Source organism: Myripristis murdjan, chromosome 16 (genome assembly GCF_902150065.1).
Source record: "Myripristis murdjan chromosome 16, fMyrMur1.1, whole genome shotgun sequence".
NCBI lineage: Eukaryota > Metazoa > Chordata > Actinopteri > Holocentriformes > Holocentridae > Myripristis > Myripristis murdjan.
In genome coordinates this window covers 26,987,767-27,004,353 of record NC_043995.1, presented here as the reverse complement: position 1 = coordinate 27,004,353, position 16,587 = coordinate 26,987,767, and the positions used below count along the sequence as shown (strand labels likewise).

Below are 16,587 nucleotides of genomic sequence, written 5' to 3'. Positions count from 1 at the left end.
ACTATATATTATTATAACTAAGACAGGGGTGTCCAAACATGCAGTGGAGGGCCAAGAGGCTGCAGGTTTTGATTGCAACTAAAAACACCACCAGGTGAGTTCACTGATCACCTCGCCTGCAAGCAGAGAGGAGGAACCAATCAGTGAAATCACCTGCAGCCTCTCGGCCTGCACGGCACAAGTTTGGACAAGCCTGGCTTTGCTAATGATGGAGACACATTTGACCCGGAGAGAAATGTGAACCAGAGGTGCTTGTGTGAGAATCAAACCAATCAAAGCCAATCGAATGCCGCCTTTGGCTCAATAACGTCTCGTGATGTAGCTCCACAAGACTGGGATCAGACTGATGTATCAGCTTGTTGATATCATTTCGTTTTTGAATATCCGATATCACCCAGTCATGCTGTCCTGACATGACTGAGGTTCCTCTCACAGCTGTAAACAGTCTGTGAAACCTGCAGAGATGTTTTATAAATTTTTTGCACATAGTTTATCACTTAATCATTCAGAAGGGTTTGTTTTTGTAGATAAATTTGTCACATAAATGCCTAATGTGCCTCAGAGTTTCTCTACCATTCAGCAGGCGCAGCAGGTTGCCGTACTATATTTAGAAATTATTTATTTATTAATAGTTTATTTGATAGGGACTGATACAATGTCTTGCACCACCTGTCCTTAGAAAGCCTTTTGTAAAAATTGAGAGGTTAAAATAATTGGGGGGAAAAAAAGAATAGAAGGTAAAGTGATCACAGCAAGATACAATAAAATCCACATTTTGCAGGAATGTAGCTACTGAAAATTAGAAAAGGACATAGATGTATACAGAGGGGGGAAAAGATATTTTAAAAAAATTAATTAGTTTTGGTCTCAGAGGAGAGTTTTGGTGTCCCATGATGATCTAAACGCTGTTTCAGAGGCTTTTCCACCTTGGCAAGAATAATTTCTCTAAAATCATCGCTCTCAGCTCTCAAACATCCACACCAGTGAAACCACACTGAGGGTCCAGCTCAGATTATTATCCTCTTAGTTGTTCTGTTCAATCAGGCTGCTTTGTCTGAAGTGGTCTGCTTTACTTCAGCGCAGCAGAACACCAAGTCCGTGTTCTCAATAGCAGCAAATAAATGTGGAGGTGTGCATCTCTTGATTGAAGCCGTGTTTTCTATAATCTGTCTCGTTGGTCCAGGGGTTGTTTTTGTTAGACGCCTGGTTCGCCAGACATGATGCGTTAAATGAATGTGTTGGGGTTCGTGTGTATGTGTGTGTGTGTGTGTGTGTGTGTGTGTGTGTGTGTGTGTGTGTCAGACGGGTGTCTTCTAGCAGCAGAGTGGTGGGAGGATGCTGTGCAAGGTGAACACTTGCTCTGCTGCTGTCTTCTTCACGTCCGACTCGCTCTGTACTTCAGCGAAAGCCCCAGAAGTCGTCTCACATCTCACGTATATGTTACATCGATCTTCTTACACCTCTCTCTCTCTCTCTCTCTCTCTCTCTCTCCATCTATCCACCCCGACCTTCGCTCATCCTTCGCTCGCTCGTCTCGCTCTTCCCTAATCCGCGCTGTCACTCACTTCTCCTGATGATCCACAGTTTACATAACAACCTGATTTCCTGTGGGAGGTCTTCTTCTCCCTCGCCGTAACCCCCCCCCCCCCCCCCCCCCCACTCCCCTCCATCTCTTTACCCTTTTCTCACATGACCTCCCCCACTCTCTCTCTTTTCCTTTATTTCCCTCAATCTGACTCATTCCTTTGAGTCTATTTTTGTCTCTCTCTCTCTCTCTCTCTCTCTCTCTCTCTCTCTCTCTCTCTCTCTCTCTCTCTCTCTCTCTCTCTCTCTCTCTCCCCCAGTCCCCTACATGTAATCAGTGCTCTGTTGATGAACGTTATGATTGCACGTACACAAAAACAGTGCGAGCGCAGGGAGTTCAGCGAGGCGAGTCGGACGCAACAGGGACTTCTTAGTAGGGGAATATATCTTTTTTCTATCTTTTCTCTCTTCTCTACCTTTTCCATTTTCCCTCTGTGGTCTTCCTCGAACCCCTTTTTTCTGTCCTTCTCATCTCGCTCTCTGTTTAGATACACTGTGTCTCCATGCAGTATGGCTGTCTGGATGTACCTGTTTGCTGAGATTGTCTGTGTGTGTGTGTGTGTGTGTGTGTGTGTGTGTGTGTGTGTGTGTGTGTGTGTGTGTGTGTGTGTGTGTGTGCGCGCGCGCGCGTGCATACACGTGTGCGTGCGCGCGCGCGCGTGTGTTGGTGTGTTCCTGGAAGTGAGCATGTGTGGGAGTACAGTGTGTGTAGGTGAGCATGACGGACGGGCTTTAGCGGCAGTCCTATTCACGTGTTGCTCTGCGCCCTACGCATTTGGTTGTCAGAAATAACCTTATTATTTAAAAAGCAACGGTATTAAAGAGTTTCAAATGTTGCACATGGAGTTAAAAATAATGTGCATGGGGGGAAATAATTTGGACTGACTGAATATCTTTGTAAACACAGCTGCATATGAAATAGTGTTAACCAAACGACAAAAGAAAAAAAAATGACGATATAACAGTAATATGGGATAAATATTTAATGCATGTTGGGAGATACAGTATGTACTGTATGCTGTGTATTACCCCTTGAACACAAGTCTTTTGAACTGTTTGGTTTACCGAGCAGGCAGGAAGAGCAAAAACTGTAGTGCAACATGAATAAATATTCCAGTTATTGTGTGTAATTGTTGGAGCATCCTTCTTCCTTTTTTTTTTTTTTTTTTTTTTTTACATGCAATCAGCTGCATTTATGCTCCACACAAGGTTGCGCCGAGCTTTTCAGAATGAGTGTGCAGTGCAAGCCCGCGGGGTTGGGGTCACTTTCATTTCAGCGCATTCAGCCCATTGGATTTTTATTCAAAATTCAAATATGGAATAACCTTGTGGCATGAAAAGGCTGATCTGTCCACCAATGAATAGTTCAGAAACTGTCATCGTTTTTAAGTGGTAGACAATTGATTCTCCTGGACGGCCACCATTTTGGATGAACGGGATGCAGTTGTGTTTGATAATAATAATAATAACAAGAAGAAGAACATCTTTATGGCACTTCACAAAACAAGAAGTTACAAAATCAACATAAAGCAAAATAAAACCTTAATACATATTTGTGGGGGAAAATATTGTAACAATAAAATAGTGAAACAGAATAAATTACTTCCACAATTAAAATGAATTATATGCAAGTCTATAGAGGAGAGTTTTTAATTTAGATTTAAAAGATGAAACCAATTTTTGCTGTTCAAACAGAATCTGGGCAGCTGGTTCAGCGTTGTATTGTGTGTTCATATTGACCAGTTTTAGCACAAACAATAAAATGATTCATTTATAAAATGTCACATACAGTATCTAGGTTTGTAAAACGCTACATATCCAGTTTTAGGAAAAATATAACATACCTTTTTGTTATTATTTACAACCCAGTTAACATAAAAACATGACAAAATACAAAACAGATGTTAAGTTCTAAAAATATATGGTTTGGTGAGAAAGGTATGGCCCTTGCTTTTTTTTTTTTTTTTTTTTTTTTTTTAATTGCTCAGCCCAGCTGTATTGTTTACTGTATGAACGTTATATAACTACACCATGTTCTACCACTTAGTGCATTATGCTGATAATCAACTGAGTAACCTCTGAAAGACACATTCTGTTTTTTTTTCAGTGGGATTTCTTCTCCTCAGCAGTGTTATTCATATCATTGATGTTGTAGATATTTTAATAGCCCCTTTGTTACTTTAACTGAGCATCATGTGGAGCATTAATGCTGTTTGCCAGTACGCAAAGGTAAAAAATGAAGAAAAGAAACTACTGTGCTTGCCAAATAAACTTCCGTAACAAGCTCCCCAGCAGTTTCAGAGTGACCACATTCAGACAGACAGTTCCTGTAGTTTCTTACAGAATACAGAATGTAAGCATTATGCTGCCTTCAGTAAGCATCTCTCTCTCTCTGTCTCCCTCTCTGCACATCTGACGGCGACTGTCCCTCCTCCCAGGACCCGTTTGATGCAGAGCTTCAAAGAGTCTCATTCTCATGAGTCCTTGCTGTCTCCCAGCAGCGCTGCCGAGGCGCTGGACCTCACTCTGGACGAGGATGCCATCATCAAACCTGTCCACTCGAGCATCCTGGGACAGGAGTACTGCTTTGAGGTGAGACCTTAGCCGCACGCTGTGCAGCAACAACAACTCACATACGAGGAAAGTGTTCAGGGTAAATGGTACCGAAGATGTAGCTCCATACTGACAAGTGACAGGGATTCTTACTGTGAACAGAAAATATAATTTATTCAGAAAAAAAAGAAAGAAAACAAAAAGGACGTTCGAGATGAGCCCAAGTCCCCTACATGATTTGCCACAGAAATCTGTCAGCTTTCCCATAACTGGAACATGACAAAAATTGAGATTGAATAAAAAGCATTGTTATAGCACCTTGGTTACAGTTTCCATAGTTACTAATGGCTGTGGTTGTTGATGTTACCATTGGCTAACCTCAGGTGACTACAGCATCGGGAACCAAGTGCTTTGCGTGTCGCTCGGCTGCAGAGAGAGACAAATGGATCGAGAACCTGCAGAGAGCTGTCAAGCCCAACAAGGTGAGGGGAGAGAAAGGGATGCGGTAGAGTCTGTGTGTCTCTCTCTCTCCTCCCCGTCTCCCGTTGTTGTCTGTTTTCAATAGGAGCGCACTGCTTCATTTTCTGTGTGAACTCCATTACGTGTCTGTGTGTGTCTGTGCTGGGCAATACAGGAGCTATAATAGGCACATATTGAAGTTGCAGAAGGCATCTTTGCATGATGCCGGCTACAAATGACAGCAAGAGAAATCTTCTAACATGATGTGGGTTGACTGCACAATGCACGCATAGGTTTACCAACCTGTCTGTAATGCTGTAAAGGGATAACAAAGAGATGAGTAGGGTAAAAGAGTATTGCTGAATGCAACTTTCTCTGGACAAAGAGCTTGACTGCTGCTGTTTAGGAGGCACTCTGCGTTTGGCCCTGAAGGTTTTATTTGTCACTTTCAGTGGATGGAGAAGTGACCAAACCCGAAACAGAATTAGATTTGGACAAACAGGGAAAATCTGCAGTTTCTCAGTTAGTGGAGATTGGATGCTCTTTTCTGCAGCAGCACCACTTTGTGATTTAGGCTAATAAGATGGGTGTAGTTTTACATAAAAATCTTGCCTAGTGCAGCTTGAAGGCAGAGTGATTTTATTCTCATCCTCGCAACTTAAAAAACCAACAAGAAAACTCGGCCCCCCGGACCTGCTCCAAGTAAAACAAATATTCTAATTTTGGTCCAGATGGATCTCAGAGGTCTGTGAAATTGTCCCACACCCCTCCTTTCTGTCTCACTGAAAAAGTGAACAGGCTTGAAAGATATGTAACTGTGCCTTTGATGGCAACCGGGGACCAGGAGTTATTAAGCCAAACCAGATGAAACATCACCCGAGCTGAATGACTCATCCAGATGCTCGGGCCGCGGGGGTCCTGGCTGAGTCATGGAGCTGCAAGGACTCAACACAGGGGCTCTCTCCAAAACCTCCCCACTCCTCTTCCACCTCCCCCCCTCCACCCTTAAACAATTGTGAATCTCAGACCAGATGCATCTGCAAAGATAAGACTCGCTGCAGAGACAGGGATTATCACTACGCTTCTTCACTTTCTGGAAGCTTTTAATTGCTTTTTGGGTGTTGAGTTTTCTTTTTTTTTGTTTTTTTTTTTTCCAGTGTTTCATTACTTTTTTGATAGTAAAAAAGAGACAGGATAAAAACAGGGGAACATGTAGCAGGATAGTGTGAGGACTCAAACCCATGCTGCTGAAGCTCGCGGTATGTGCGCTAGCAAACTGAGCCACCAGATGCCCAGAACATTCAAACTCAGAGGTTTGGAAATTAACTAAGTTGAGTTTGGCACTGATTTTCCGGCAGCATAGAAATGGAGAACTTAGGAAGTTTGGATCTTGCTGATGCTGACGTATTGAGCAATCTAAATTGGGAAATAAATAGTTGGAGCTGAACAGGGGGCGAACAACGATGGCATTTCGGCCCAATTGAAATGACTCAGCCCCCACTGACTACATTGCTCTGTGCAATCAACGCAGCACTCTCTCCTCCCATGGGGGATGTCAAATATAGCTTGGGCTTTGTGATCATGATTAGGAACTGCAGCTCTCTACACAGCAACATTACCACCAGTGTTTGTCCTTCGTCTTTGCAGCACATGTGCATTGTGCCATTTGTCTTTCTCCACATACAAATGGCTTTGTTTTTCACTCAGTCGGACCATTCTCTTACTCTTACCCTTGTCCTTCTGTTGTTTACCTCTGTCACCTTGTCTTCATCTGTCTCAGTATTTAAGTCCAGACTCCAGACCTATTTATTTAGTACCACGCTCAGCTCCCACCTTCCCAGCCATTCTTTTCCTGTCATTTACTTTGTTCTCCTGCAGGCTGACCTGCTGTTACCTGATGTTCCTACTCTCTCTCTCTCTCTCTCTCTCTCTCTCACACACACACATACACACAAACACACACACACACACAAGATCTGGCTGCACACACTGGAATTTGACACTCTTTTTGTGGTCGTGCTTTCACCTACATTTGTATTCTTCACTCTATTTAAATCTTTCTGTTGAACCTAGGTATTACATGCACTTGATAACATAAACTTGGCTTCATTTGACCTGAGTCCATCTGCATGCAGGACAACAGCCGGAGGGTCGACAATGTGCTCAAACTGTGGATCATCGAAGCCCGCGAACTTCCAGCCAAGAAGCGCTACTACTGCGAACTTTGTCTGGACGACATGCTGTATGCACGCACCACCAGCAAGCCCCGCACCGACACCGTGTTCTGGGGCGAGCACTTCGAATTCAACAACCTGCCAGCTGTCCGCAACCTACGCCTTCATTTATACAAGGAGACGGATAAGAAGAGACGCAAGGTGAGGGAGAGTTCTGTAGGCTATCGAGGGTATCATAAAATTTCCAAACAGAAAAAACGTAAAAAAAAAACAAAAAACAGTAAAACCTGATATCTAACGGTGAAAAGTAGCTGCTGTTCTGATCTTTGGTGTTAGCTGGTGTCACTCACTGTTGTACTCTGTAGAAAATGACAACAATCAGCCGACAGCAGAAGGCCAATTCAGCAGCCTGATTTTCACAGTGAGATGTCGAGCTTCACTCAGATTTGGGTTTGGGGCTTGGCTACTCTTTGCAAGTCCTAACAGAAGCAGTACACTGTATATTTATCTATTTTAATTTAGCATCATAGTCATTGTCATGTCATTGGTATTGCTCAGCCGTGGTCATTCGATACTATTAAATTAAATTTTGCCATGTTTAAAAAAAGAACAAAATTGATGCCAGCGTTACCAACGATAAGTCGTAAATATGCTTATTTTTGTTGTAAATGTACAAGGAGAGGAGCACCACCAGGGCAAAACAACTTAGCTCCAGCTTCAAACAGTATTCCAGGGATCCAGCGTGTTAGACTTGGTGCTCATTATTTATTCAGGACAAAAGCAGTATCATGAACTTTTTTGACACTTCCGAGTGTTCAGATTTCCTTTGTGCACTATAATACAGCGCAGCTTTAACAGAGACGCCTTATTTTCAGTGAGACGTGTTTACTGCTCACAACTAATCCTAGATTTTCTCTGCAAGGAAAAGAGTACGTACCTAGGATTGGTAAGCATCCCCATCTCAAGCATCACCGGGCGGCAGTTCGTCGAGCAGTGGTACCCCGTCATTCAACCCAGCGTCCTCACCAAGGGAGCTGGAGTCGGAGGGGGGAAGATCATCAACGCATCCCTACGCCTCAAATCCCGCTACCAAACCATGAGCATCCTGCCCATGGAGCTGTACAAGGAGTTTGCAGAGTACGTCACCAATAACTATCGCACCCTGTGTGCCGTGCTGGAGCCTGTACTAAGTGTCAAGAGCAAAGAGGAGGTGGCCTGTGCGCTGGTGCATATATTGCAGAGCACAGGGAAAGCTAAGGTATGGGACACTGACTCCTCTCCATTGATTCAGAAGGCAAATTTGCGTTTTAGTGCCACATTTTATGCCTGGCATCATGTGAAAATATGTGGAACTGATTGCAAATGAAGCCTTTTCTTCCAACTGCATGTTTCAATTCTGTCTTTTTCAAGGATTTCCTGTCAGACATGGCGATGTGTGAGGTAGACAGATTCATCGACCGAGAACACCTTATCTTCAGAGAGAACACTCTGGCCACCAAAGCCATAGAAGAGTACCTCAAACTGATTGGACACAAGTACCTCAAGGATGCTATAGGTGAAGCAGAGATTCTCATTTAGATCCTCTTCATTTGCATTCGCCACAGAAGAGTATGCACGCCGAGGTCAAATTCAAATTAATTTCACACTCGGGAGATGAGCTTTGAAGTTTTGCATCGACGAAACTTTAAAAATAAGTGAAAGTCCGCCACCAAGTACTCTCACTCTGTTAGATATCATTAGCTTTTGAGGTTCAGCACATTCCAGAAGTTATTTTGTGATGGTGAAATGGATTTGGATGTATTCACTGTTCCTCAACCTGCATCATCTACTTTCATTTTACATAGTTACTCCCTGCACTTCCCAGAATGCCAACAAACCAAATTGTTGCATTCAAACAAAGTTGAGCAAATGGACAAACATAGTGAGTCAGTAATTGTGGTTGCATATGTAACCATAATGTCTTGTGGCTGCGTTGCATTAATTGGTTAATTGAGGCTACTATTAAAAGAGAAGCAGGTATCTCTGACTCCTCTATGATGGATTTTTCCCTGTATGTTTGTTTAACATAATATAAAAGAAGACCTTGTTCTTTGCTGCTAGGGGACCAACACCAAAGCCTGACACTGACTGTAGATATTTAAGATAGCTAAATTTTCTGCTATCAGGCTCCATTGTTGCAGCACTGAGATGTCATTTCATCTATGTTTGTCCAGTTATCCATAACCAACCAGTTATCCAAGAAAAGAAATGCACCATCAAACAACAAAATGGGCCCAGAACTTTAATTGTGCAAGTGTTTTAGATAACAAACAGGCACCATTACTTCCCTCCACTAGAAAACTGAAATATATGCTGTTTTTAAAGTTTACTTCTTAAATTAAGAGCACCGAAACTGAATTGGCCTTTGTGATTTATCCCACAGTTTTGCTGCCGCTAATGAAATGTCATCCATTTACAGGGGAGTTCATAAGGGCCTTGTATGAGTCAGAGGAAAACTGCGAGGTGGATCCCATGAGGACACCACCTTCTGTGCTCCCAGACCACCAAGCCAATCTCCGCATGTGCTGTGAATTGGCACTCTGCAAGATCGTCAACTCCCATTGGTCAGTGGTTAGGAAATACAAAAAAATATCCCTTAGCACTCAACGCATTTAGTCAGGTCTGCCTCATCAGTGTTACATAAGAACGAATAAACTGTTCATTTTGCAGACCTTCCACTGGGCCACTTCCCTCCAAAGGTATTTTATTTCTGATTCTTGCTCGTACGTATCCCCTTCGCAGTGTGTTCCCCCGAGAGCTTAAGGAAGTCTTCGCCTCCTGGAGAGTGCGCTGTGCCGAGAGAGGGCGGGAAGACATCGCCGACCGCCTCATCAGTGGTTCCCTCTTCTTGCGCTTCCTTTGTCCTGCCGTCATGTCCCCGTCACTCTTCAACCTCACCCAGGAGTATCCCGACGAGCAGACATCACGCACCCTCACCCTCATCGCTAAAGTAGTGCAGAACCTGGCTAACTTCTCCAAGTCAGTATTATGCATATTTTTATTATTATTAGTAGTAGTAGTATTATTATTATTTCTATGGTAGTGCCTAAATTAAAATTACCTCTAGTTCATTTTAGCAAAACTAGTGGGTGTTTTCATTAGCTGTTGGAGTAACTCCTAAAGAGTAAATAGAGATTGACTCTGCCAAGGCAACACAAAAACGTACTCTGCACGTCTAACAACTGTAAGTACAGCATTTTGATTCCCACAGGGCTGTTGCTGTTTATTCACAGCTACACTATTATGTTGTCATTTGTTATTCTGTTGGTATATTGCCTGAGGATAACAGGGCATTACCGAAGAAGAGCATAAGTGCTCAGCAACTTCACAGGGTAAAAAAAGGTTAATTGAAATAAAATAAAATAAAAAAAAATCCATTACATTTGATTGCCTACTTGTTTCTTTCTTTCTTTCTTTCTTTCTTTTGTCATTTTCTGTCTTTTTCATTCCTCTCCCCACATTCGCTTGTTTCCCTCCCCCCTGCCCTGCCTTGTTTTCCCATTTGCAGGTTTGGCAGTAAAGAGGAGTACATGTGCTTCATGAATGAGTTTTTGGAGATGGAGTGGGGCTCCATGCAGCAGTTCCTGTATGAGATCTCCAACCTGGACAGTGTCAGCAATGCAGGCGGCTTTGAGGGATACATCGACCTCGGCAGGGAGCTGTCTATCCTGCACAGTCTCCTCTGGGAGGTCATGGCTCAGCTCAGCAAGGTAAAGCCAACCACTGCATACTGTCTATCCCGTCATAAACCAGACTCCATCTAATTAATTGGCACTGTTATACTCTAACTTTCAAAAACATGTTTCACGGTGCAACCAAAGGCAACGGTGCTTTTACTATTTTAGCCCCATCCTTATTGTTCTGCCTCCCCCTTATTGTATGATCAGTGCCTCATTTCCAGAAGCTTTCATAAAACCTACCTGCACAAATGAGCATTTTTATAGCTGTTTTCTCTTTCTCTTTTCTCTTAGTCATATTATTGTACTTTTAGTTCCTTTTTGTTGCATATTTTTTTATTTATTTTAACTTACATGTCCAAAGCCATGTAAATCAGGTGAATTGGAGATGCTAAATTGCCCTTAAGTGTGAATGTGTGTATAAATGTCTGTGTGTCTGCCTGTCCAGGGTGTTTCCCCGCCTGCTGTCCACTGAGCGCTGGGATAGACTCCAGCACCCGTGACCCTAATTAGGATAAGCGGCTTAGAAAATGAAAGGATAAATGGAAACGATTATTTTAATTGCATAACTTGCGTATTGCTTTATTCTTTCTACTAGTGATATTTGTGTTTGTAAACAACTTTGTAGCTGCGCTATATAAATAAAGTTTACTACTAGTTATCAAAAAATTTTCACTCCAAAATTAGAACAATGTGACAACCACTTTTGCGATATAATTAGTTATAAGCAAGTAAAAACTCCAAGGGGATATACAGATATTGGCTATGTTATGACCTTTAATTAAAAAAAAAAAAAAAAAAAAAAAAAACTGTCACTAAAACTGTGTCACTTTTTATGATTTTTTTTTTCTTTTGTTGTCTTCAGGTGAGGTGTATTTAGACAGCAAACTCTGTTTTTTTTTTTTTGTTTTTTTTATCACAGCTGTACAATTTTGTCATCTTTGCTTTTTTACTGCTGAATATTTTAACCACTTTAGTATGCTTTACCACTGTGCCACTACACTGAACTAAAGCTAAACACTACCATGGGGTGTATCATTTAAAGACTGAAGCTTTAACTGACTTTTGACCAGCATTGCAAGCTTTAGCTATCATAATCAAAGCCACCAAAAATGGATGCATGTATAGCAAAACAGCATGTTTGGAACAGCACTGTAAACATATGATAAAAAAAAGAATGCTTGTTTTACAAATCACCAGCACAACTCTTTTCCATCTAACCGCAGGACGCCATCATCAAACTGGGTCCTTTGCCTCGCCTCCTGAACGACATCAGCATGGCCTTGCGTAACCCCCACCTCCAAAGGCAGCCCAGCCACCAGGCAGACAGGGTCCAGGAGAGACAGACAGACAGGCTGCTGTCACGGCCCAGCTTCAGCAGAGGCGTCTCCTCCGAGTTCCAAAACCTCATGATGAGGGATCTCAATAGGTAGGCGACATCTGTGTTGTGATCAAGGGATAACAGCTCCACTGAGCATTTGGGGTTTTACTGTCGTTTTATCATCAAACGCCCTCAGCATCAATTAACTTCACTGTCAGATGCTGAAACTTTGATTTTGTGCATTTCAGGTGTTGTTGATTTTTTTTTTTTTTCCTTTTCCTTTTCTTTATTTTCCATTTTGTTTGAATGCCTCTGGTTTATACAAATTGACATCCACTGTAGAATGGATTCCTATTTTCAGGGCACCTACACAGGTCAGGCAAATCTGGAAAAGTGTGAAAAATGAAATGAATAATTTCCAGGTCGTGTGAGATTTAGAAATTCCACAGTAGCTAAAAAAAAAAAAAAGTAGAAAAACATTGTTAGTCATTCTCACCATGACACAAAAACTCATTTTATATTGCTATAAACCTCTGGACATGATATGATTTTGGTTGTTGTGAAAAATAATCTTGAGGTTTAGTACAGTATGACCTAGTTGATAGTCATATTGCCTTTCCACTGTTATTATGTGGTGATATGATAGCCTGGAGAAAGTATGAAAGTTAAAAGTAGAGACCTTGTAGGAATACTTAATAGCCTCTCTCTCCAGCTATTGTATGCCTCACTCTGTTTTCCAGCTCTATAGATATCACTCGCTTGCCTTCCCCAACCTCTGGAGTCTCCAGTGGAGGGGTCATGCCATCCCGCTCCCAGATGAGTTTCCAGGACCGTGACCATCCCCATCGAGCCTCCTCCAAAGATGTTTTTTACGTAACACGCCCTCCTTTGGCCCGATCTAGCCCAGCCTACTGCACAAGCAGCTCGGACATCACTGAACCAGACCCCAAGGTGAGTTCCATGTCACTGGCAGAAGGAATAATCATCTCATCCAGTAGTGTTGTTATCTTGATAAGCTAACGTAAGGTTAGTATGACCCACGTGGTAGTCATGCTTGATAGAATTTGCTATTGTGTGACTCAAAGCTGTAGTATATCATGACATCTGCTTTTTTTCCACTGATTCACCACGCAACTCATCCTAGCGGTATTTCCTGGGAAATACTTTGAGGCTTTCCGATTTCCAGGCCTCTCGGTAAAAAATACCCGCGTCACCCTCACCCATGTCATCCGTGGCCACGTAACATAACGAAATAACAGAGGGCACACTAGCCTCTCATATCCCTTATTATCTAGGTGCTCAGTGTCAATAAAAGCGTATCTATGATGGACCTCCAGGATTCCCGAATGAACAGCGTGTCTAACCTGCAGTCGGTGGACATGCTCAACTCCTCCCAGGCCTCCATCGCCGGCATGGGCAGTTTCGGAGGGCTGAGCAGCGGAGGTGGTGGCGGCCTGGGGTCAGGCCTGAGCAGCCAGCTGCGGGCCGGCGGGCGGTTGTCAGCTGGCTCTGGCGGCTCCAGCATGTCTGGAGGCCTTCGGCTGAGCCAGCTGAGCCAGATGGGCACCACCACCGACTCGCTGTCCCAGCAGCAGCAACAGCAGGCCGCCGCCATGCGCTACCCGCTTTCCTTCCAGAACCCCCTCTTTCATCTGGCCACTGCTGATGGGCCTCAGCAGCAGCAGCTCCACCACCAGCACAGCCGGGCCCAACCCCCACCACCCCTGCTCCTTGCCCCGGAGCCCGAGCCCTCCCACCAGAGCTACCTACCCCAGTTCGCCCATGGAGGGTTCTCCCGCAGTGAGGACCTGTCCACCCTCAGGACCAGGGACGGTCACCTGGGCCAACCCAGCATCATCCACTCTCACAGCTACAGCGATGACTACGGCAGGGCTGACTATGGACGAAGGCAGATGTCCATGCATGTGCAGGTACATGTGTACTCATTGTATTTTCATGGCATCCCGACCATTTTCTACCAGTGTAACACATTGCCATGAAAATGGATAGCTTGCTGCGCCTACCATGTGATAACCAAAGTGCAACTTCCATACAAAAACTTTTTCATGGCTTACTAAAACGAGCTTACTAAGATGAGCTGTTGTTATACATAGTAGATCACAGTAGTGGCAATAGTAAACTGGACCTGAGAAGTTAAGGTCAAAGGGTTATGTTCCGATTGTTTGTCTCTTTAAACAGAAATGGAATAAGGAATGAAAAAGATCAATTAATCTTTATCTATTTCCTTTCCAAGGATAACCTCCAGCAGCAACAAATGATGGGAATGGCTTCCCAGACAGGAACATCCCACTCCTCCCTGGCTACACCCCCCTCCACAGTCCAACCTGTGCGCCAGAGTTCTGTTGCCCCGCCTCCCACCCAACGCGTCAAATCACAGACCTCCCATCAGCTGTCCGTCAGTGCAGCCGCTGCACCTGCTGCTCCAGCTAAAACCCGACCCCAAAGCGGGAATCTCCTCCAGTCGCCAGAGTCAGGCTACAGCGGCAGGCAGCAAGGGTCCCGGCAGCTGTCCGTCAAAGACAACACGCCCCCGGGCCTGCCCCACCAGCAGAGCTCTGTCAGGGAGAGCCAGAGTCCGCAGGGAACCACCAATCAGAGCACTCAACAGTCACCACAGCAACAGCAGCAGCCACAGCAACAGCACCTGCTCAAACCCACCATGAGCAAACAGGTAATATCTGTGCACTCAGAATTCATTTTCTTCTCTCTATCTCTTGCCTCCCGAGCCTCCTCTGTTTTAGTGTCTGTGTTCAAGGCTCTTTCCGATCAATGTGTGTCTTTGCAACATGTCAATTATGTGTCTTTTAATTGTGTGCTTGTATAGCTCCATGAGTAGGGCATTGTACTAACGCTGTCAGGATTAAGGGCTTGAGTCCCACCGGGGCGATCCGTGCTCAAAATGTATGACCTCATGAAACTGTAGGGTGTTTTGGTTTAAAAGCCTGTATGAAATGGCTTGTGTTATGAAATACTTCACTCCAAAATTCTTGTTCTCATATTCGCTGCACTGGTCTTTTTTTTTTTATTTCCCTCTCAGGCCTCCCAGTCTCCCTCTACCCTCAATCCCCCAACCCCAGCCAATGAGCGAACAGTGGCCTGGGTCTCCAACATGCCTCATCTCTCGGCTGACATTGAAAGTTCGCGGATTGACCGTGAAGAGTTCAAACTTAAGGAGTACTCTAAGAGCATGGATGAGTCACGCATGGACAGGGTAGGTATCGCTCCTCAGTTACATATTCATAAATGCATATGGGTCTTTGTTGAATGCATTGTGCAAATATATTCCTGAGCACTGAGTCAGAAAACTTGTCAGATTTGGTCTTAACGAGGAGGTCAGGTGGTCTCAAGCCGTGTTGGAAACAAACACCAGCCATCAGCCCAGCGTGGTTAAATCTTTAGTGATGGGTTGGTATATTTTGCTGCTCTACCAGCCACTGTGGAAGATAACCAACCGTTTTTGTTTTTTGATTTTATGGCTGGTAAGTGTTTAAAAAAAATCAGATCCGCCAGCCACTGTGGCCACTTACCAAGAATTTGAGCTTCCCACCTACGTGTGAAGGCATTTGAACACTGGCCCAACAATAGACAGTTCTGACTTTCCACCATAACCGTTCTACCAAAATATCTAATTTTGCACTTTTTCTGTCCCTGGCTTCTCTGCCTCAGGTACGGGAATATGAGGAGGAGATCCACTCCCTGAAGGAGCGCCTGATGATGTCCCACAAAAAACTGGAGGAGTACGAGAGGAGGCTCCTCACGCAGGAGCAGCAGACCAATAAGATCCTCCTGCAGTACCAGAATCGACTCGAGGACAGTGAGAGGAGGCTACGGCAACAGCAACTGGAGAAAGACTCCCAAATTAAAGGAATAATTAGCAGGTAAATGAAGGCTGTTGTTGGGATGGAGGGCAAAAGACAGCTGAGACATCATGCATTTGGTCTTTTGTAGGGCAGCCACAGGCAGCCACGTTGATTATTATGATAACGCATTCGTTGAACACATTAATCGAGTTTTGTTCCAAGATGAGAAATGCACCATGTGGAAAAAAAGTGACACGTCGTTTAACGGATTGATTGATAGCATGCAATTAAAACAAATTAAGGTACTTTTTGACGAATATTTGTTAGTACAAGTGTTCCGTTGACACAATAACACCATATAACACAGAGGACTCTATTTACTGAGACCGAAACATGAACTAGAAGAAGTGATTTTTTTCCCCCCCTCCAAAATGGATATATTGCATTTTGGAATAGGACTCTATTTAGGGGAACGTTGTATCGCCACGATTATTGGAGGATATGTCGGTTTCACTTTCATTAAGCACTACAGCCCTGGAAGAATGGAAAGGAGCTGTGTATCGAAAGCCAAAGCTGTAGATAAGACATGTAATGTGTGAGAGATTAAATGAGAGACCATAATAAAGGAGGACAGAGATCGGTATCGTCTTTGGTAAGCCGAGCATCTTCCCTTGGTGGTTGGTTCTTTTCAGCAAATTTAAGCTGGACAATGGAGTCATTGTAGTCCAGAAACTAGCATGGCAAGATTGTCCTCTAAGCTCTTGTAGCAAATCCACCAGCATAGTCTCACAACATGGTTTCATTATTATTCAAGAACATAATTATTGGATGACTGCGGAGAGCTCCAGTTGAGTCATAATTTAATGAGTGCTTGTGTGAAAATATGACGGTGCAGTTTTTGAGGGCAGTCTTTAGTTTTTATTGATCATCCGCAAAATTAAGTAGTTGATGGGAAAAGA

General features: G+C 43.7%; 1 protein-coding gene across 1 annotated transcript in view; it reads left to right on the top strand.

Moving 5' to 3' along the window:
• The window catches only part of syngap1b (synaptic Ras GTPase activating protein 1b), a 102,298-nt gene that overhangs the window by 62,814 nt on the left and 22,897 nt on the right, over nt 1–16,587 (top strand). The window contains exons 5-18 of the mRNA XM_030073456.1: nt 4,023–4,176; nt 4,521–4,619; nt 6,732–6,971; nt 7,693–8,028; nt 8,181–8,325; nt 9,229–9,373; nt 9,552–9,788; nt 10,318–10,519; nt 11,713–11,915; nt 12,548–12,758; nt 13,103–13,738; nt 14,062–14,499; nt 14,866–15,039; nt 15,495–15,706. Of these exons, the coding sequence (XP_029929316.1) occupies nt 4,023–4,176; nt 4,521–4,619; nt 6,732–6,971; nt 7,693–8,028; nt 8,181–8,325; nt 9,229–9,373; nt 9,552–9,788; nt 10,318–10,519; nt 11,713–11,915; nt 12,548–12,758; nt 13,103–13,738; nt 14,062–14,499; nt 14,866–15,039; nt 15,495–15,706 (3,432 nt within the window). The remainder of the gene's footprint in view (nt 1–4,022; nt 4,177–4,520; nt 4,620–6,731; nt 6,972–7,692; nt 8,029–8,180; nt 8,326–9,228; nt 9,374–9,551; nt 9,789–10,317; nt 10,520–11,712; nt 11,916–12,547; nt 12,759–13,102; nt 13,739–14,061; nt 14,500–14,865; nt 15,040–15,494; nt 15,707–16,587) is intronic.